Source organism: Delphinus delphis, chromosome 16 (genome assembly GCF_949987515.2).
Source record: "Delphinus delphis chromosome 16, mDelDel1.2, whole genome shotgun sequence".
NCBI lineage: Eukaryota > Metazoa > Chordata > Mammalia > Artiodactyla > Delphinidae > Delphinus > Delphinus delphis.
In genome coordinates this window covers 33,042,962-33,066,056 of record NC_082698.1, presented here as the reverse complement: position 1 = coordinate 33,066,056, position 23,095 = coordinate 33,042,962, and the positions used below count along the sequence as shown (strand labels likewise).

Genomic DNA, 23,095 nt, shown 5'->3' with positions numbered 1-23,095 from the left:
AGAGAGATTAATTAATTTTTAGAGAAAATTCTAAATAATCAAGTGCTATAGATCTTCTTTGTATCCAGAATGCATCTTTCATGGAACTCATTACAACATAGTTTATTTTAACTGATTTTAAGAGTAAAGGAATCAGATCGAAATCAACTTTATAGCAATTTCACACCTCCTTTGCTTTTACATTTTAGAAATTTAAAGAGAAGTTAAATATAGATGTAATTGAAGACTGTGAAGAAAACCAACTTGTCACAATTTTGGTAAGTGTTTTACTTCTATCCTTAATGCCTTTTAAATAAAATATAGTAGGATACTTGTTCTCATTTTTCAAGTTAGTGTTGAGTTTCCTCTTCTCTGGCACCTTCCAAAGCTAAAAAGGAAAGAGATTTCTTCTACAGAGTGATCTTCTGGGTCCTTGCTTTTCTTTCTGTTTGTCCCCTACAGTACAATCCACAAAGGTAATTTAGAATCATAGTTAAACTAGATTACTGCATAAGGGAATGCAGGCACAGACTCTAGGGGTAGCATGGCCTGGTTTATTTTAATAGCTCTGGATTACAGCATGGCCACCCTGGAAGACACGGCAGAATTACAGTAGAAGGTAGATAGACCCTTGGAGGCACCATTAGCATCTGCCATTGCTAGCTTCTCTTCTGGATCCTGGAGGAATTCAGTTCTTTCCTATTGTTGCCATTGGGTCACCCCTATTATATCTAGTTGAAATAACTTCTCTTCTAGTCATTAAGCTTGTATTTTGTTGTGTCTACTGTTTACACCCACCCAAACACATGTTCTACAATCAACTGTTAAACCCATCCAGTAAGTTTTTAATTTCAGAGATTATCTTTTTCAGTTCTAGAATGTATATTTAATTCTTATTTTTAAAGATTCCAACTCTGTGCTAAAACTTTCCATCATTTAGGGCTTCCCTGGTGGCTCAGTGGTTGAGAGTCTGCCTGCCAATGCAGGGGACATGGGTTTGTGCCCCGGCCCGGGAAGATCCCACATGCCGCGGAGCGGCTGGGCCCATGAGCCATGGCCACTGAGCCTGCGCGTCCGGAGCCTGTGCTCCGCAGCGGGAGAGGCCACAACAGTGAGAGGCCCGCGTACCGCAAAAAAAAACCCAAACCAAAACAAAAAAAACTTTCCATCATTTAATCTACTTTATCTATCTTCTTAAATTTATTCACATAGTGATTTTGAATTCTCCATCTAGATACCTGAATCACCTATGTGTCTGGTTCTACTGTCTATTTTTACTCTTGGGTTTTAGTCATTTGATCATTTTAAAGCATACTTCATAGTTTTTAAATTGAAAACCAGACACTGTGGGTTAGGATTTGTAGGGGCTCTGGGTGATATTATCTTTCTGTTCAAAGGGTTAGAGTTTCTTCTGGCAGGTGAAGGAGTTGGTTTTAGATTTTGTTAGGGGTGGTCTATTTCAGTTTTGCTCTTGTTACTAGGGTAGAGCCCTTATTTCTAGAGTGTGGCCCTTCTGCGATCCCAATTAAGAACCTGGGATTACCAAGGCCCCTAGACCTTGAATTTCAGAGGCTTGAATACAATCTGCTCGAAATTGAAATAATATCACACTTATTTCCCTCCCTAACTACCTCATCCTGTTTTCCACTGCCCCTTTCCAACCCATGACATATGTTCTTCTTTCTGAACTAAGATTACTGAATATCTCACCTTCCACATTCCCATTTTTATGGGCTCTGTCCTCCCATCCTGGCCCTTGGCTGTACCACCACAGAGCCAGTGGCCTGTGACCCCTTTTTGAGGGATCTGCTCCCACTTTTATGTCTTCATGTCACTTGAGGCTCTTCCTCCTTCTCTCACTCTCTCTGGCTTTACCTCTGAGCACTTTCCTCTCACACTTGGCCCAGAAGATGACTCCTTCTCCTCATTTACCCCCAACAAAACTTATCTTCTTGTAAAAAAAAAGCTTTAATTGACATCCATGACATGTTGGAAATTTTCTAGTTCTCTGTTTAGAGGAGGAAGGGTCTTATGATGGAGAAGCAATAAAATGGGCAAAGAACCAGTAGCTTTACAATAAAACAGCCTATTTTGAATGTAAAATGTGCTTTAAGCTCATCCCAAATCATTGCCGCATAAAACTTAACTCAAGAAACAACCATATTTCAGAGGGGTTCTCCAAAACTATTGGCATAATTTCCAAGCTACATAAATATTTATGCATCTCCACTTAACCATGATTTTCTGCAGGGATGCATTTTAACTCTCAGTTCAGGGAAGGTGTGGTCCTCTTTTATAGGTATAACAGCAGGTGCACGTTGCTGGGCTGGAAAGCACTGAGGTAGCAGTGCAGTGACTTGGGCAAAGGAAGTAGGGAAAGTCGTTGTCCCATCTTCCCCTCTGCTTCCCAGGACATTTCAGTTCACTCGCGGATGCCCTGCAGCTCACATTTACCAGACCATGGGAGATGAGGACAGGGCGTCCCAGAGAAGTACCTCATTCAATCCTCCTTCATTCCATTTTGTTTTTCATTCATTCAGTAATTACTGAAATGTCCTATGATACAAGGAACCGTTAAGCCTCGAGGGCAAAAGATAGTGTGGTCTGGTTTTCACCTGGTTCAAGAAGCCGCCTGTTTATTAGGGAGACAAAAAATACAAGCAGTGACACTGCCTTGAATGAATGGGTTCACAGGGCGTGAGCACCAAGGGCCCTGGGGAGGATAAGGGCCTGATTCTACTCACAGAAGATGATAGACTGCGAGATGAGGCCATGGCATGGAGGCCTGCAGGGAAAGCAGGAATCAGCTGGGCAGAGATTGACAATGGGGGCTTGGAGATGGCTGGAGATGGGATGGGGAAGCAGGACAGTGCAGACCAGGGCGTGGGGACACAGGAGACAGAAGACAGCTGGGTATGGCTGGAGCCCCAGTGAGCGGAAGAGGGGAGCAGCCCGTGAGGCCTGGCAGGGCGGTGGGACGAGACCATGGCAGCCTGGCACACTGGAACCTGCGAAGGGACCTGATCAGATACCCAGGAGCTTCTTCCCGGAGCAGAGGGAGTCAGCCAGCTGGGATGCAGCAGGTGGCTGGCGCCATGTTATGGCATGTGGGGTGGCAGCAGCCTCCCCCCTCTCATTCCACCTCAGCTGTGGGTTCCTTCAGGGAGGGGAAGACCAGCCTTTGGGGCCTGAGTTCCTACTTATCAGATGAATCAAAAGCCTTTATTTCTATCAGCCTCTCTGTATCACTGCTGCATGACTGCTGGTTTTCAAAACCTGTGATTGCCATATTGTAGTATTGTTTTATCGGTTCGCCTGTAACTGTAAATGGGGGCTGGGAGTCATAATTCTGAGAACTTCTTACTTTGTTTCCTGCTGAAATGCGCGTTTACGCTTTAGTGTGACTGACCTGATAACGCGTTAAAAAGCATTTTCACGTTTGATCTTTACATAATACTCTGGGGACAGCAGGACTGAGGCGACCTCCAGCAGGGAGGTTCTGGGCATTGGGCACCCCCCACCGTACCCCGTAATTCTTAGTCTGATTTTTTAAAAGATGTGCTTATTTTTTGTCTCTCCCCACGAGAATGTGTGTTTCAGGGGCAGTGACAATGCCTGCTTTCTTCATTGCTTTATCCATAATGCCTACAACACAGATAGGAACCAATAAATGTTTGTTGAATGAATAAAAATGAATGCAGAAAAAGAGCCCCTTTGGGCAAGGAATCTGGGAGGGTCTGGAGAGAGAGAAAGTGATGAGAAGGCTTTGGCAGAGGACGCAGGAGGTCCTGTGAGAAAGGAGTTTTGTGAAGTGTTACTAGGGGCCATGGGTTGAATCCCCCTCTCACTTTCTTTGACACACATGCAAATGAAATTGGCACTGCCTTTTCATTAGAACAACAAAGACAAAAATGTTAACTCTTGTCACTCCCATTTCACAGATGAGAACATTGACATATTGGGTAGCATCTTATGGAAAAACCCAAACGAACCTTTTGGCCAACCCAATAGCTAATACCAACCCAGAACTGAATGCTAGTCTCCTGGCTCCAAGCCATAGCTTTGTAGGAGAGAGATCTCTGCCTAAAGCGACAGTCTGAGAGTGGCCTTGAGGAGAAGGGGGCACAGGAGGACCAGGAAGTTCCCTGAAGAGAAGGGCAAGGGTTTGAGGGGCCAGCCCAGACTCGGGGGTTAGGGGAACAGAAACCATAATTGTACTTAAAAGAGCCATATACCATTTGGTGTTGACATTTGTACAAATAGAGCATGAATCATTCTCTGGGAAACCTTGAACTTACTGAGGGACGTGATCTTAGCACAGTATTAAGGATTTATGATGGGCTCAGTAAATACCCACTGAACTGAATTGCTCCTGCATCTGCTGGACCCACTCAGCCCTCGCCTGCTTCTCTCCTCCCGTGGGACTGTCTCTGACCTGCCTTCTACCAGATCAGCTGAATACACAGCCCTCCAGAGTCTCTCCTCCTTCAGTTCCCCCAGCCTGCCTGCAATTTCTCCCAGCCCTGGCACTGACTCTGTGCTCTGGGAATGTTCTAAGCTCTCAGCTTTCACTGGTCTGTATTTTATAACCATTTTATTAAGTTAAATTCCTTAAGGCCAAAATGCATATTTTTATCTCCCAAGCCATGTCAATATTCATGGGGCTAATTCACTGTTTTTTCACCTAGTCCTAAATCCTGACAGGGGGGTGGGTTAAATTAGATGTCTGCAAGTGTACCAGTACACTGCGGGGCATTCATTCATTCATTCACTCAACAAACATTTACCAAGCACCTCCATGGGAAAGGCCCTACAGGTTCTGAGATACCACAGCAAATAAAACAGACCAGATCCCATCCTTATGGAGCCCACAGACGAGTAGGAAAGCATCACTGAATAGGTAAAGATAATACGATAGAATCGAATTAAGCCATCATTTACTGTTTACTGAATATTTCCGGAATGGAAAAAAGTTGAGTATTGAAAATGGGTTAGGCTGCTGCAAGTAAACATTTTATCTTGCATCAAAGAAAGAAAATAGCCACTGGGGTCTGATTTAGAATTGAATGCCATCACTTAGAAAGCTTCTCAGTATAGCTGGGCCTCAGTTTCACCATCTGGAAACTGAGGATCATTGTGTAGGTTTGTTAGGATAATAAGGCATAACCCAGTATTGGGCAAGTAGAGACTCAGTGAATTGCATGTGGCATCCTTTTATTGTAATTTTGTTTTATGTCCAATGTCGGGTATATCAGACTAAAAGGAAATAAATGAATGTAATCTGGAACACTTGGTCCTTGTTTCAACAGAAAGAGGACCTACCAGACCCACAGGCCGTAGACCTGTATGAATTCCGCTTCAGCGACTTCCCCATCACAGAGCACGAACTGATTAAGTGTGGACTTCGGCTGTTTCTTGAAATAAATGTGGTGGAGAAATTCAAAGTACCTGTAGAGGTCAGATGGTATTTAATTTAAAATGCTGTGATTCTGTGGCTGAACTCCACTAAAATTTCCTGTGGTTCAGAAGATTCCCTGCAGTGTGGATTTTAAATTATCATTAACTTCATCAGTTTGTCCACTTAAACCCTGTAAACAAGGCCAACCTATCTTTTCAGATAAGGTTGTCACAGACCTTCTTACCTTTAGAATTCTACTCCAAAGTCTGAGTGGTGTTGTCTTCTTTGGTGGCAGGTTCTCACCAGATGGATGTACACGGTGAGGAAGGGATACCGTGCCGTCACTTACCACAACTGGCGACACGGGTTCAATGTGGGGCAGACGATGTTCACTTTGCTGATGGTAGGTACAGAGCCTGTGAATCATCATAAACCTGTGCATCTCCCTCCTGAGTGTGGTGAGAAATGGATCCAGTCCATCACTTTAGATCAGTAATTTTGGAATTCATGGATACAGTCCCATAAACCCCCAACCCCCCTGGAGATGATGCCAGGGTACGTGGGTATCCCTGGGCGTTTGGCTGAATTATCACTCTGACACTCGTGTCCTTATATCCATAAAGGAAAATTCAGTTACCTGCTGGGTTTGTAACGGCCCAGAATGAGCTACAGTCCTCAAGAAATAAAGCCAGCTTGCTCTAAAAACACAGCAGACCCCCTTCTCCATTGCAGGCCGGCCTCACTGCACATGCTGCAGAGGTGCATTAATCCAAGTAAATATGTACGTCTATATTTTTAGACAGGAAGACTGAAGAAATACTACACGGATCTTGAAGCCTTTGCCATGCTTGCTGCTGCCTTCTGCCATGACATTGACCACAGAGGCACCAACAACTTGTATCAGATGAAGTAAGTGAACACGTGTGGCCACATCAGCGTGTTCTGGTGCCCCCCCCCCCGCCTTATTTGTAAACGCCTTCACTCCTTCTTTTTTCAACTTTGTTTCATCAGAGTATTCAATTCATACATTAGAGCGCATTGATCTTTGGCCTACACCTGTACACACCTGGGTAGCACCCCACCAGCTCAAGCTAGAGAACATTTCTTCCTGGGCTGACTACTCTCACGTCCCTGGTCCTTGTACTTCCACCAGCTGACCTTCAGCTGACCTTGCATCTTAACATCATCACCATCTTCCTCTCTTGCCCAAGAAAAGAAGTGCAATCATAAGGGTAGAGGCCCTCAGCTCAGACAGATTTGGATTTATTGGGTTCACAAGTCATTTAAACTTTCTAAGCTTCGAGTTCCTCATCGGGAAAATAATAATTACAGTAATGGTACCTAACACTTAAGGTCGTTGTAAAGATTAAATGAGATACATATAAGGCACTCAGCTCATGGTTGGCTCTTGGCAGTTAATAATTATTAAGTATTATTATTATTACTGTTATTGCGTCATTGGCACTTTTCAAAATTCGTCAGCAATGCCATAGCCAGCCTAACTCCTTGATAGTGACATTTAAGAAGCTCTGTCTGCCTTGGCCACACTGTATCTTCATCTGTGACACATGACCTACCCCTCTCCAGAGGTACCAGAGGGAGTGAGACAATTTAGAGAGAATGAGCTTTGGAGTCTGGTTTTATGGGATCCAGATACTTCCCAGTTGAGGGATCTTGGGCAAATCATTTAATCTATTTGAGATTCTGTTTCTTAACTGTAAAATGGGTATAATATTGACCTCTTAAAGACTGCTGTGAGAATCACATGAAATTGTATATGTGAAACATAGTAGATGCTGAAGAAATTTACTCAGTGAATGAAATGCACCTCGTGAGCAGTGACTTTTCACCTTCAGCTACTCTACCAATCAGGCTTTGCCTTGAAAAGGGAATCTCCATTCTGGGTTCCGGGTAAGCAACGTCTTCGTCTTGAGAGTTCCAGCCCTTTATTTTTTTTGTTTACCTTTTTATTTTATATTGGAGTATAGTTGATTAATAATGTTGTGATAGTTTCAGGTGTACAGCAAAGTGGTTCAGTTATACATATACATGTATTGATTCTTACCTGTGTCCCGCTGTAGTGGAAGCATGGAATCCTAACCACTGGACCACCAGCGAAGTCCCAGTTATCCATTTTATTTTATTTATTTTATTTTATTTTTTATATCTTTATTGGAGTATAATTGCTTTACAATGGTGTGTTAGTTTCTGCTTTATAACAAAGTGAATCAGTTATACATATACATATGTTCCCATATCTCTTCCCTCTTGCGTCTCCCTCCCTCCCTCCCTCCCTATCTCACCCCTCTAGGTGGTCACAAAGCACCGAGCTGATCTCCCTGTGCTATGCGGCTGCTTCCCACTAGCTATCTGTTTTACGTTTGGTAGTGTATATATGTCCATGCCACTCTCTCGCATTGTCACAGCTTACCCTTCCCCCTCCCCATATCCTCAAGTCCATTCTCTAGTAGGTGTGTGTCTTTATTTCTGTCTTACTTGATGAATCTCCTTATGTGCCCTTACTGTGCTGGGGGAATTGCTCAGGAGTCCACAAAGATCTGGAAACATTACACTGGTAAAAACAGTTAACAGAAGATTGAATAAGACTGAATTATTATTCTCATATTGGTGGTACCGATCAGGCTACTGTGCAGTGTAAGCTGAAGCTGTTGGGACACAGCTTCCTGGCTTGACCTTGTGTCCTTGGTCTGATTTCTTGTCTCCAAAATGTCCAACGCCCTGGGTTCTGGTTTTCATCCTTATCTCCCATCTTTAGGCTATGCCCTCTGGCAATGCCCTAGAAACCCTGCCATTTTCAAATTTTTATTATTCCCTTGAGTTCTTTTGTTCTCTTTGTTCACTTTTCTGGCCATTTTGTTTTCTGCTTCATTCTTTCATAGGTTCATAGATTTCTTTGTTCCTTTCATCCCCCTTTTCTTGGTTAGTTTTTCAGTTCTCTCATCTTTCAGTCTCCTTTACTCACCTCCGTTTTGTGTCTGATGAGATGTGGTTATCAGCAAAAAATCTGAGGAACTTTAGCATTTATCTCATCCTCCTCCGCCCCACATTCAACGCAGGCCTCTTTCCTACTGTATTTCTTCCTGAGTTCTCTAGTCTACATTCCATTATTTTTTATAATGGCTCATAAGGGACTCATATTTTTGAATGATTCTAATGGCTGAATGTTCTTCATGATATCAAATGGAAATTGGTCTCCTTATAACTTCTGTTAGTCCTAGTTCAAGTCTCTGAAGCTGTTAGAATATGTATAATTTCTCATCCACAGGCTATTCCTTCTTATATCAAAGAGAATTATTATTTTCCCCTCCTCTTTTCCTGGCTGAATATACCTGGTTGAACTTTTGTTTTAATCATTTCTCATATAATATTTTCTATACATATAATTTTATCTGTTATTCTTCTGTGAACCCACTCCAGTGTTTTTATGTCATTCGTTAAATGTGGGTCTTGGCAAATATCGTATGCTAACACATATATATGGAATTTAAGGGAAAAAAATGTCATGAAGAACCTAGGGGTAAGACAGAAATAAAGACCCAGACCTACTAGAGAACGGACTTGAGGATATGGGGAGGGGGAAGGGGAAGCTGTGACAAAGCGAGAGAGAGGCATGGACATATGTACACTACCAAACGTAAGGTAGATAGCTAGTGGGAAGCAGCTGCGTAGCACAGGGAGATCAGCTCGGTGCTTTGTGACCGCCTGGAGGTGTGGGATAGGGAGGGTGGGAGGGAGGGAGACGCAAGAGGGAAGAGAGATGGGAACATATGTATATGTATAACTTTGTTACAAAGATTCACTTTGTTATAAAGCAGAAACTAACACACCATTGTAAAGCAATTATACCCCAATAAAGATGTTAAAAAAAAAAATGTGGGTCTTGGGGTTTGACATAATAATCCAAACATGATCTGAAATACTTTATATTTAATCCTAATTAAATTTCATCTTCTTAATTTGGTTCTTTTTTTAAAATTGAAGTTTAGTTGATTTACAGCATTGTGTTAGTTTCCGGTGTACAGCAAAGTGATTCAGTTTTTTATATATACATATATATGTATATATATAATCTATCTTTTTCAGATTCTCTTCCATTAAAGGTTATTATAAGATATTGAATATAGTTCTCTGTGCTATACAGTAGGTCCTTGATGTTTATCTGTTTTATATGTGGTGGTGTGTGTGTGTTAATCCCAAACTCCTAATTTATCCCTCCCTCCCTCTTTCCCCTTTGGTAACCTAAGTTTGTTGTCTATGTCTGTGAGTCTATTTCTGTTTTGTAAATAAGTTCATGAGTATGATTTTTTGAGATTCTACATATAAGTGATATCATATAATATTTGTCTTTGACTTACTTCACTTAATATGATAATCTCTAGGTCTTTCCATGTTGCTGCAAATAGCATTATTTCATTCTTTTATATGGCTGAGTAATATTCCATCATATATATATATATATATATATATACACACACACACACACACACACACATATATATATATATATATATACACACACATATATATATCTCCCACATTTTCTGTATGGTATATATACCATATATATATACACCACATCTTCTGTATCCGTTCATCTGTCGATGGACATTTAGTTTGCTTCCTTGTCCTGGCTATTGTAAATAATGCTACTATGAACATTGGGGTGCATGTATCTTTCTGAATTAGAGTTTTTGTCTTTTCCTGATATATGCCCAGGAGTGGTATTGCTGAATCACATAGTAACTCTATTTTTAGTTTTATAAGGAACCTCCATACTGTTTTCCATAGTGACTGCACCAACTTACATTCATTCCCACCAACACTGCAGGAGGGTTTGCTTTTCTCCACACCCTCTCCAGCATTTATTATTTGTAGATTTTTTTAATGATGGCCATTCTGACTGGTGTGAGGTGATACCTCATTGTAGTTTTGATTTGCATTTCTCTAATAATTAGCAATGTTGAGTATCTTTTCATGTGCCTGTTGGCCATCTGTATGTCTTCTTTGGAGAGATGTCTGTTTAGGTCTTCTGCCCATTTTTTGATTGGGTCATTAGTTTGTTTTTTTTATATTGAGCTGTTTGTATATTTTGGAAATTAATCGCTTGGCAGTCACATTGTTTGCAAATATTTTCTCCCATTCTGTAGGTTGTCTTTTCACTTCACTTACGGTTTCCTTTGCTGTGTTACTCTGATTCTTTATTCCACTCTTAATTGAAATTGCCTTTTAAAGCAGTCTGTCAGCCAATGGATTCGATATTTTTTCCAGCTTTTTTATCATCTGAAAATTAGATAGTCATGATTGCCATCAATATTCATCCAAGTCATTGATAAAACTGTGCATCAGGACAAAACCAGGGCAGAGTTCTGAGACTTGGGGCTAGAAACCTATCCCTGGGGAAGACAGTTAATTAAGCAGCACTCACTGGGTGGTGCTGTTCAGTATTTGTCCACACTCAATATTCCAGCTCATACAGAACACATCTTGAAGTTTCTTCTCAGCTGTCTTGCTGAAATCCAGACACACAGTTTCTGGCCTTCCTCTCTCACAAACCATATCACAAAAGTGTTCATGAGATCAATTCAGCATCATTTTCTCTTTCTAAACCTTCTCTGGAATTTCCTAGTAGTTATATTGTAAGTGCTTACAAATTCTGAAGCAGTTTAAACTGTTTCATAGATTAACGTCAATCTCCCTGTTCTGTCATCTACAGATTATACCATTTTCTACTTAAATTTTAGGGTAAAATGTACTTGTATCCAGTCTTCAATCATCTTTACCACCGCAAAATTTCCCAGAATATACCGACAATAGTCGCCCACACCCACCCCGCATCTTCAGATTCCTTCAGGAAGTTGGGATGTTACTCAACTGGGTTAACAGATGTGTGTGTATAAAAAATAATTTTTTCTTTTTTTTCTACTAAACCATTTGTGAGATAGTTGCAGGCCTCATGCATGACATTTAACCCGAAAATATTTCAGCACATATTTCCTGGGAACGTGGAGGACATTTGTTTATATAAACACAGTATAACGATCGCTCTCAAGAAATTTAACATTGGCACAATACTGTTATCTAGTATAGAATGTTTATTCCAATTTCTCCAATAATGTCCTTTATAACTATCTTTTCTTCTCTGTTTTGGGTCCAATCAAGGCTCACACACTGCATTTAGTCGTCAAATATCTTGAATCTCCTTTAATCTAGAATTGTTCCTTAACTTTTTTGGATCTTTCAGAATGTTGATATTTTTGAAGATTCTAGACCAGTTGTTTTGCATAATATCCCTCAATTTGGATTTGTCCAGTTGTTTTCTGATTACTAGATTCAGGGTAAACATTTTTGGTGGGAATTCTACGTAGGTGATGTTGTGTCCTTCTCAGTGCATTGCATCAGGAGGCTCATGATATCAATTTGTTCCATTAACTACAAGGTTAAGTTAAACTATTTATGAGTAATATTCAGCAGATCTCTTTATGCAAAGGTACATTTTCTCCTTTGTACTAATACGTAATCTGTGAGGTGTTATTTTGAGACTGGTTGAATATCTAGCTCCCCAGTAACCTTTCTTGAGTAATGTTTTTAAACCTAAAGGAACTAAGATACCACTCATTTCTAACTGAAATTGAGCTTTTTTTATTTGTTTAAATCTCCAGTGCTGACGCAGTGTAGGTATTTGAATATGTATTAAAATTATGATCAATTATAGAACGGATCGGACATAGTCTGATTGTTCCCTAACTAGAATACTTGGTTTACCAGACCTGTTAGTGACCTGTTAATGACTCCTCTCCTCCCTAAAGTTCTGTTCTTTCTGAAATTAAGTGAAACTCTACTAAGACTGCCACCCATATTTCCGATTTCTCCCTTCCTTAAAATTATTTATTCCATATTTCTGTAACAAAGTCTTCATATTATCTATTAGACCTTTCACCTCGGCTTCTCTTCATCTTTTCTTTTCACCTTTTTATTTTCTTTTTAAAAAAAATTTTTATTTTATATTGGAGTGTAGGTGATTTACAATGTTGTGTTAGTTTCAGGTGTACCACAAAGTGATTCAGTTATACATATACATGTATCTGTTCTTTTTCAAGTTTTTTCCCATTTAGGTTATTATAGAATATTGAACAGAGTTCCCTGTGCACACCTTTTTATTTTCAATGTTGCTTCCCCTTCCTTGAACAGGAAGAATTGTAGAAAGACAGGGTACCAAAGTCCCCACTTTACATAAAGCTGTGACCTCACCACTAACAAATGGGAAATTTAAATTTATGTCACTGTCTTAGAGGAGAAAAGAAATGTTACTTTATCATCATTTTCATTTTGGTTCCTGGAAATTCTTAATATACACTTTCTGTGCAAATAAACTGTGGGCTTCAACAAGTTTGCTACATGTTCTGTAAGTCATAGTCACCTCCATAAGCTCCAGGGAAGTTAACAATTTTAGATGCAGGGAGTGAACCAAACTTCGTAGTTTAAACAAGTCAATCATTTTATGCATTTAACCAATTAGGGTTTTTTTTTTTTTAAGGACTTTTTAAAAAGAGCGTATTCTCCTGTTCTAAATCTAAAGATTCTTTTCCAATATGTTACTTCCAACTGTTTCACAGGCATTCGGGGAGAGGGAAGAAATGAAAAAAAATCCTCAGATTGTAAAGATTCTGCATCATGTAACCTTATGTGTAATGTTTAAATAGCTAAAATTATCCTTTTCCTCCTAGATCCACATCTCCATTAGCACGGCTTCATGGATCGTCCATCTTGGAGAGGCACCACCTGGAGTACAGTAAGACTCTCCTGCAGGACGAGGTATGTGGGTCTCTCTCTCTCTCTAGGGCAGCTCACAAGCTCTGGATCAAAGCACTAACCCACAGAAAATGCTTAGAAAGAGGACGGCCTTGAGTTCTGGTGGTTGACAGTGTATACCCTTATTGAAGTCAATTGATAGAAATTGCTATATTGCAATAGTTTTTGAACAGCCAAGTTGGAAGTAGCTGAGATAGAGGAGAGAAGAGCCATGGAAAGTCACAGAACCTCTGTGGGTTTGTGAAGAAAGCAGCAAAAGCTTAAGGTGGATGTGAGAGGGCTCTATGCACCCTGGGTATGTATGAATGTAAAGAGAAAAGGAGGCTACACAGCCACTGCTTTTCTGATTCATGTGGTATGCACTGTAAGGCACTGTCTGTATCTTTGAGAAAGTCAAGCTTTGGTAGTTGGGGGGTAGGCATGAAATCAGGCTGTGAGACAGATCGGACAACTGCCATCAGAGGCACTGAGTGAATCTCCCAAGAGTTCCAGAGGGAGGTGTCACATTCAGGAGTGGGCAGGACATAGGGGAGAAGAGGGGCAGGATCAGGAAGCTTTTCACAGGAAGTGGCTTAAGCTTGGTCTTGAATTCACTTTGATTTACGCAATATCATGTACTACTAACCTTCTGTAGAAGGCAGTCATTATTCTTTTTATTGATTTTATTTGAGGGGTATATAGGCTTGTGAGAAAGGTGATGAATATAATCTAGTTATACTTTAAAAAAATATATCTTGAGAAAATTCTAACCCAGAATGAATCATTAGTAGATGGAGGGGAATACTGTTTTGTCTCAACAGAGAAACGGTCTAGAATCATACGAGTTCGTTAGGATAAATAAGCCCTCGGGAGAGTGGAGCTTTTTTCAGTTTCAATAATAATCTTTTTTTAAGCTCAGGGGACGCGGGGGTATATGGAAATATGTCCAAGTTTAGAAAGATAACACTACATTCTTCTAGATAATCAAAAACCAAGTGGGAAAACTTGTAAGACAGGGCAACCAGGGAGAAAAGTGGAAAAACAAAACAAATAAACACATGATTTAAAGGTTTTCAACAGCCTGTGATTGCAAGCTGCATCCAGACAGGGGGACACAGACCATCTGCGTCAGAATGATAGATTTCACAGGGCGGAGGTGGGCGGGCTTTTAAAAACACATCCTGGGCTTCATCCTGTGCTTACCAGGCTCCCTGGGGATTGGACCCAGGAATCTGCATTTTTAATAAGAATTTTCATAATTCTCATGTGTAGCCAGGACCTGTGCCTGCAGTAGTATCATAAAAAGGATGATACTATCTGTCCCAGGAGAATTAGAAAGAGTAGAATTGAAAGTAGTTCAGGAAGATAAGAGTAAATTGTTATTATCCAATTTGTTATGAGTCTTTGTTTTACTGGTTGGGACAGTCTTGTATTTTTGAGTAAGAATTTTCCATTCATCCCACTGATTATGTATACCACAGGCAGGTAGTATCAAAAATAATTTATTTAATTTTCCGTTTACCTACTAACGCAAAATATATTTTTAAACCTTTACAGCCAAATGTTTAAGTGCTTAACTTTGGAAGGCTCCTAGTAGCTCATATGTTTTTCCTTTCTGGGATTTGAGAGTTTATAATAGAGTTGTTGTTTTCCATCTTAATTTTTTTAATGTTATTTACTCTGCAGTCTGAACTCGTTTTGATGGCTATATAAAGGCTTATTATTCTTTCTAAAAAGGAATATTGCATCTTAGTAATCTGTACCACCTTGGCGAGGACCTGTCTACAGTGCTATTCGACCTGCTAATTGCAGACTTTTAAGGGTTGTAAATAGAGTCGCTAGGCAATAAATGCAATCACAGAGCATTTTATGAGCAGGCAAATTGAATGCTGAAAAAAATGAAATTTTAACCATCAGATGTTCTTTTTTGAGACAATACAGTTGTCTCAGTACATTTTTTTTGAGAGACAATACAGTTCTTTTATTTATTTATTGTATAAAGAAAATATTTACACTTAAAACTAATTTTTTTACATAAGGGAAATCCTTATGATTATCTAGCAATTTTGTCATATTGTGGACGTTACTTATTTTGTTTTGTATATTATCAGGCTTTGAACTAAAATATCTTTATGTCCCAGTAGAGTTGGATTCCCTGCTTTGAGGACAGAACCATCTGTATTCTAAACTAGTCAGAAATCCACGCTTTAACCTAATGAATAGGTGGAAAAGTCTTGTTAGCCAAATTTGTCAGAATAGAAACTTTAATACTACAATGTACTGTCGGAATGACAAAATGCATTGCTCAGCATAAATAACAACACTTTTATTATTCAAAACACTTCACGAACTTTATTTATGCTTTTTCACACTGACCTTGTATTATACAAAGAAGAAATGAAGAAGAAATTAAATATCTTGTGTATGGTCACCAGCAAACCACAAACATGTTGGCAATCTTCTCTTATGGGTGTCGCATGTACCACATTGGAGACTAGAACTCATCTCCCCTGAGTGCCCTCATCAGGATGAATTGGAGCCATTTCTATTTTGGTGTGCTACGCAGAACTTACATTTTATTGCCATTTTCATGGCACTAGGAGAACAAAAACGGCCTGTTATTGGTAGAGGGGGGAGCAAAGTTAGACTCTTTCTGTGGGCAGGTGAAACCAGCTGAGCAGATGGGGGCCCAGCTGGAGTGGGGCTGGGACAGAGGCCTCCTCTCTTGTTCTGTGCACCTGTTTCTACATCACGTGTCCAGCACAATTCCCCGGAAGAACAAATGGAATATTATAGACTTATCTATATTTTAAATTAATGACAATAGTTGTAAAAATTACACATGCCCACTATAAAAATTCAAGCAATAGGAAACATTCCAAAGATAAATATTAAAAAATCACTTTAAATCCTATCACTCAGAAATAGACATTTCATTAACATTTAATGAACTTCATTGTAGCCCTCTGTGAATATATAAAGAGAGAAGGACAGAAACAATTTTAGAAAAATGGGATCTTACTATCCAAGCTATTTTTTTGATTAGAGTTTTTATTTAATTAAGTTTATTGAAGTGTATGTACAATAAGTGGCATCCCTTTAATGTGTTTTTCATAAAAATTCTATGAATTCTATTCATACCCCTGGGAACTACCACACTCAAGATACAGAACACTTCTGTCATCCCAAAGGATTCCTTTTGCCCCCGGGGCAGTCAATGCCTCTCTCTCCTCCCAGCCGAAGCAACCATTGAAATGTTTTTAGTCACTATAGTTTAAATCTTCTAGATTTTTATATAAATGAAATCATGCAATAATTACTCTTTTGTGCTGGGTTCTTTCATACAGAATAATAATTTTGTGATTTGTTCGTGTTGAATGAATGAATCAGCAGTGATTCATTCCTTTTCGTTGCTGAGTGGTAGTCCATTTATTTTAAATGAAAATTTTAATTCTACTTGAATTTAACAGAAGAAACTTTTTTTTAATGGAAAGAATTACAGAACTTCAGAGGACTGTGTTCTTATCACAAGAGATATTAGTTCTTAAAGAGAACCCTAAAATCAATAACCGGTGATTACGGGAAAGTGTGAAAAACTATAACGAGCATTTAGATGTTTGATTTTAGACCATACGTGTTAACTTTACATCATCCATGAACTCCCTGCTATGAAACATGAAACAATTAGAATACTTATACTGCTTCCAGCATCTCCACCTCTGTTTTATAAGGTATTTATTATCATTAAAAGTATTTTTTTTACTGTTATCAGTAGTTATAAAATTCACTTTGCTCTATAATTTCCACAATTGTCTATTTTTTTTAAACCAGAGCATTTATTGCATGACTAATGGTTGAAATCCCTAAGATGAACTGGATCCTACCCCAGTGGCTCTCTTGGGTTAGGTGTTGTTTTCCCCAGAATCCATGCCTGAATCTTCAGTATACAATCTGTAGGTGCTTCACTTGCCCGGCTCCAGTGGTGTTCTGTCCTCAGCCTAGGCACTCCAGGCACACTTCCTCTTCTGCCTGGTAGGGCAGCCACATTTGTCACAGGTGTGCTTCTGAAGGTGGGAGGCCTTAGAGCCACAGTGTGCGTCTCATTGTGATGCTTTCCAAATGACAGTGTTCCCTTTGTCATCTCTTTTCTGTGGCCAAGACCAAAGAGGCACAATTGTTTATTCCTAATTCTACTTTTAAATGGGCCTGATACTTAACCTCAGTCTTTCTACCATGACTTGTCCATTCCTGTGTATTTTATCTTGATTAGCTCGATTTGTGTTATTTGATAGTTTCTCCCAGAGTCTAAGCTAAGTACATGCCTAAGATCTGTTTGTTACATTTAGTTTTGAAAGTCAGTTTGGCAGAATATAAAGGTCTTGGGTCACTTTCTTTTTCTCAGAAATTGTAGGAAATTGCTCCAATGTCTTTCGGCATTGAAGCATTACCCTGAGAGGTATAAATGGCCAACCTGATTTTCTCCCTCTCACGTGACTTGATTTTTCTGCATAGATACTCATGTGATTCTTTTTTGTTTGTTTTTTTTATACTGCAGATTCATAGTCATCAGTTTTATACACATCAGTGTATACATGTCAATCCCAATCGCCCAACTCAGCACACCACCATCCCCACACCACAGTTTCCCCCCCCTTCATGTCCACACGTTTGTTCTCTACATCTGTGTCTTAACTTCTGCCTGCAAACCGGTTCATCTGTACCATTTTTCTAGGTTCCACATACATGCGTTAATATACGATATTTGTTTTTCTCTTTCTTACTTCACTCTGTATGACAGTCCTTAGATCCATCCACGTCTCAACAAATGACTCAATTTCGTTCCTTTTTATGGCTAATATTCCATTGTATATATATGTACCACAACTTCTTTATCCATTCATCTGTCGATGGGCATTTAGGTTGCTTCCATGACCTGGCTATTGTAAATAGTGCTGCAATGAACATTGGGGTGCATGTGTCTTTTTGAATTATGGTTTTCTCTGGGTATATGCCCAGTAGTGGGATTGCTGGATCATATGGTAATTCTATTTTTAATTTTTTAAGGAACCTCCATACTGTTCTCCATAGTGGCTGTATCAATTTACATTCCCACCAACAGTGCAAGAGGGTGCCCTTTTCTCCACACCCTCTCCAGTATTTGTTGTTTGTAGATTTTCTGATGCTGCCCATTCTGACTGGTGTGAGGTGATACCTCATTGTAGTTTTGATTTGCATTTCTCTAATAATTAGTGATGTTGAGCAGCTTTTCACGTGCTTCTTGGCCATCTGTATGTCTTCTTTGGAGAAATGTCTATTTAGGTCTTCTGCCCAGTTTTGGATTGGGTTGTTTGTTTCTTTAATATTGAGCTGCATGAGCTGTTTATATATTTTGGAGATTAATCCTTTGTCCATTGATTCGTTTGCAAATATTTTCTCCCATTCTGAGGGTTGTCTTTTCGTCTTGTTTATGGTTTCCTTTGCTGTGCAAAAGCTTTGATGTTTCATTAGGTCCCGTTTGTTTGTTTTTATTTCCATTACTCTAGGAGATGGATCAAAAAAGATCTTGCTGTGATTTATGTCAGAATGTTCTTCCTATGTTTTCCTCTAAGAGTTTTATAGTGTCCGGTCTTACATTTAGGTCTCGAATCCATTTTGAGTTTATTTTTGTGTATGGTGTTAGGGAGTGTTCTAATTTCATTCTTTTACACGTAGCTGTCCAATTTTCCCAGCACCACTTACTGAAGAGGCTGTCTTTTCTCCATTGTATATCTTTTCATATGATTCTTAATTCTTCATATTTTAGTAACTTTGTCTGAATGTCTGGGTATTGACCATTCTGCATCTATTTTTTCCTTGTCATGGGTTACACTTATGATCCATAGAATTCTTTTTTTTTTTAATTTCAGGAAAGTTTTTTATTTTCATTGTATCTTTGAACATTTTTCTGATACACTGGGAATACCAATTATGTATATATTGAGTCTTCTTGCCATTTATTTGTTATGTTCTTTATATATATATATTTTTTTAAAATATTTATTTATTTATGGCTGCGTCAGGTCTTAGTTTCGGCACATGGGAGCTTTCGTTGTGGTGCGTGGGCTCTTAGTTGCATTGCATAGCCTTCTAGTTGTGGCGCACGGGCTCAGTAGTTGTGGTGTGTGGGCTTAGTTGCCCCACGGCATGTGGGATCTTAGTTCCCCAACTAGGGATTGAACCTGCATCCCCTTCATAGGAAGGCGGATTCTTAACCACTGGACCACCAGGGAGGTGCCTGTATATTTTCATAGATTTATTCTTTTCCATTTTAATTTCCTCAAGACTGTGGACTATGTCTCTTGCTGCAGTTCACTTGCTTATTCTATTTGAGTATAGCTTTAATGTGGATTTCATCAATTATATTGCTTTTATGTTCAATTCCATTTTTTTCATTCTACTACTAGTTCTGCTAGTTCACTTTTAATTTTACTGTTGCCTTGCAGTCTCCTCTATAAGTTCTTATGGTTTTGAAACTATGGATATTACTGGTGTGAATTTTTCATGTTCCACTGGGTATTTCCTTTGATATATTTTTCATTTGCTTTTTGTGTTCCTTTCTTCCGTTGTTATTTTCTTAGTTTGGTGTGTGTGTGTGTGCGCGCACATACACTACATTTATGTACTCAGTCAACTACTGAAAGACATTTATGTGATTTCTGATTCAGGGTTGTTACGTATGGTGTTCTGTGACTCTCTAGTACATGTCTTTTTGTGAATACACGTGTGCATTTCTGTTTGGTATGTACCTAGAAATAGAGTTGCTTGGCCAAAGGATGAGCATATGTTCAACTTTGGTGAATGCTGACAAGCAGTTTTCCAAAATGGTTGTACTAATATATGTTCTTACCAACAGTTCCAGTGGCTCTCCATCCTCTCCAACACTTTGTACTTTCCATCCTTCTCATTTTAGTCACTCTGATGGGAATGTAGTGACATTGCACTGAATTTAATTTGTGTCAAATTAAATAGCATTGATTAACATGAACTACAGTTTATATTTATTAACCTTTTGAAATTCTCTGTTTTGGGGTTGCTTTGTTCTCAACTTGATTTGTAGGAATTCTTTACTCTGGTTTATATATCTTTTGTCAGAAATCTGTATTGCAAATATTTTCTCCCTTTCTGTGAACTGCCTTTTTACTCTTAATGTTGGATTTGGATGAATAGAAGTTCTTAATTTTAATGTCCATTTGATCAATTTTTTAAAGATTAGCTGTTTTTTTCTCATCTTAAAAACCTTTGACTATTCAAGGTAATGAAGATATTTTTCTCTATAACTGGTATTGTTCTACCTTTCTCATTTAGATCCACAATCTTTTTACAACTTATTTTTTTTTTAATAAATTTATTTTTGGCTGCGTTGGGTTTTCATTGCTGTGTGCAGGCTTTCTCTAGTTGCAACCAGAAGGGGCTACTCTTTGTTGCAGTGTGTGGGCTTCTCATTGTGGTGGCTTCTCTTGTTGTGGAGCATGGGCTCTAGCTGTGCAGGCTTCAGTAGTTGTGGCTCACAGGTTCCAGAGCGCAGGCTCAGTAGTTGTGATGCACGGGCTCAGCTGCTCCGCAGCATGTGGGATCTTCCCGGACCAGGGCTCAAATCCGTGTCCCCTGCATTGGCAGGCGGATTCTTAACCACTATGCCACCAGGGAAGTCCACAACTTATCTTTATATATGGTTTGATGTAGAGATCAATATACATTTTTCTGTCCAGGTGGAAATCCAGATGACCCGGCACCATTTATTAAAAAGACCACCCTTGGCTTCCCTGGTGGCGCGGTGGTTGAGAGTCCGCCTGCCGATGATGCAGGGGACACGGGTTCGTGCCCCGGCCCAGGAAGATCCCACATGCCGCGGAGCAGCTAGGCCCGGGAGCCATGGCCGCTGAGCCTGCGCGTCCGGAGCCTGTGCTCCGCAGTGGGAGAGGCCACAACAGTGAGAGGTCCGCGAACCGCAAAAAAAAAAAAAAAAAAAAAAAAAAGCCACCCTTTTCTCCCTTCACTTCAGTGAGACCTTTTGTCATAAATCAGGTAACTGATTATAAAATAAGGTGGACTGCTTCCGTACTCTCTATTCTGTTCCACTGATCAGTTTCTCCTTTGTCAATATCATACCATCTTAACTACTATAGCTTTATAATAAATCTTAATTTCTTTCAGTGTAAATTCTCCAGCTTTGTTCTACTTCAAGTCTGTCTTGGCTTTTATTAAGCCTTTGTATTTTCATTTGAATTTTAAAATCAGTTTGTCAATTTACATACACATATCCACAAACCTGTTGGTATTCTGGTTGCAATTGCATTGAGTCCATAGATTTTGTGTTCTTGTGGTCTTTATGCAGAGGTTTTATGCAGTCGTTTGTTTTGAAAATGACTCATTCCTTAATGGAATTTGCCATCTGCCGAAGAATCCTGTGAGGAAGGGCAGAAATGCACTGAGGACAGCCTCAGCTTCCTATTTATTGTCTCAAACACTGCCTCACTGAGTCTATTTCTTTGGTCTGGGGAACACACCTCTTTAATTTGGGCTTTCCAGAAGTTGGGAAGGCTCATGTTAAGCAAAGCCCTTGAAGCTACAGGCTGTGTGTTAAGATCTGGCCATCGATGCCAAACTTCCTGCCATCACTTCTTGTTACCCAGGGCATTCTCTTTGGCACAGACGACTAAGTAATAGGAGTCAGTGCAGATATATGTCAGCATAGCTTTCCCATCAATTCCTCTTCTGCTGCTGCTCTGTGTTGTCAAACTGGATTTTTGAGGGACATCCTTCCTTCTTCTGTATGCTGTCCACATCCTAAGACCTCTTGCTCTGATTAAAAGATCACTGGCTCTGCCTTTGCTTACTCAAAAAAACCCTGCATGCATGTATATATGTTTAATCCTCAACTTGTTCCAAAATGTTTTTAATGGAGTGTCCAAAAAATATAACATTAAAGAAAAAAAATGAGGGCTAATGGGAATATAAAAATAAGATGATGTATGGTGAAGGCCCAAAATGTATACGGTGAAAAGTATAAACATTAGACATGGGCCACAGATTTGGTCAAGAGCTTTCTAGCAACTAATACAAAACAGAAACAGGATCTTTTATGTGAATCTATAACCACAGCTGAAAAAGAAACCACTTAGAAGCTCTTCTAAGAACCTTAGCTGTGACAGAAGGAAAAGAGAAAATAGAATATTAAGAAAGGGTTTTTCAATTAGAGGCCTGTACAGTGTTTTTAGATGAAAGTGAAAATGAGTGAGAAGAGTGAAAATAAGGAATATTGTGCTATCAACAAAGGAAGCAGTACTGAAAAGGGTTGAGTGTACACTTTTTTCTTAATTACACTAATTTTAAAAGTGTGACATTAATCATCTTTTTTAAAAATCCAATATTGATTTACTTTGTAAAGTGAAAGACCTTTTGACAATCTGTCTGCTTTAATATAGCTGTTTTATTATTTTGGATTAGAAAAAGGTATGACTTAAATGAAGTTTAACAGTATTAAGTCATATTTATTTTTATCTCTTTATATATAGCTTTTCTCTCTCACATATATTTAGCAAATAGCAACAGGTATCCAGGTTTAAAAATAAAAGTACCTGTATTAAAGTAATTGGTGCCTAAAGAATACTGATTTACTTGGTTGATGGTTGTGTAGTCTGTACAGTCTGGCGTTTGGTAGACTCAAGGTCTATCCTAAGGGATTATTTATTTAAACCCAGCAGCCTTTTTTGTGTGCCCCCTCTCCCCATTCTATGTTTTTATTTGGCTCTTTTTTTTTAAGTTTATATTTGTTTTAATTTTTAAAAATTACATATATTTAATGTATACAACATGCTGTTTTGATATACATATGTAGTAAAATGATTACTACAGTCATTAATTAACATT

The 23,095-nt window shown here is 39.1% G+C and overlaps 1 protein-coding gene across 1 annotated transcript in view; it reads left to right on the top strand.

The window, feature by feature from the left end:
• PDE6C (phosphodiesterase 6C) overlaps window positions 1–23,095 on the top strand; it is a 58,120-nt gene that overhangs the window by 24,793 nt on the left and 10,232 nt on the right. The window contains exons 11-15 of the mRNA XM_060034452.1: window positions 189–257; window positions 5,289–5,435; window positions 5,673–5,780; window positions 6,177–6,286; window positions 13,123–13,210. Of these exons, the coding sequence (XP_059890435.1) occupies window positions 189–257; window positions 5,289–5,435; window positions 5,673–5,780; window positions 6,177–6,286; window positions 13,123–13,210 (522 nt within the window). The remainder of the gene's footprint in view (window positions 1–188; window positions 258–5,288; window positions 5,436–5,672; window positions 5,781–6,176; window positions 6,287–13,122; window positions 13,211–23,095) is intronic.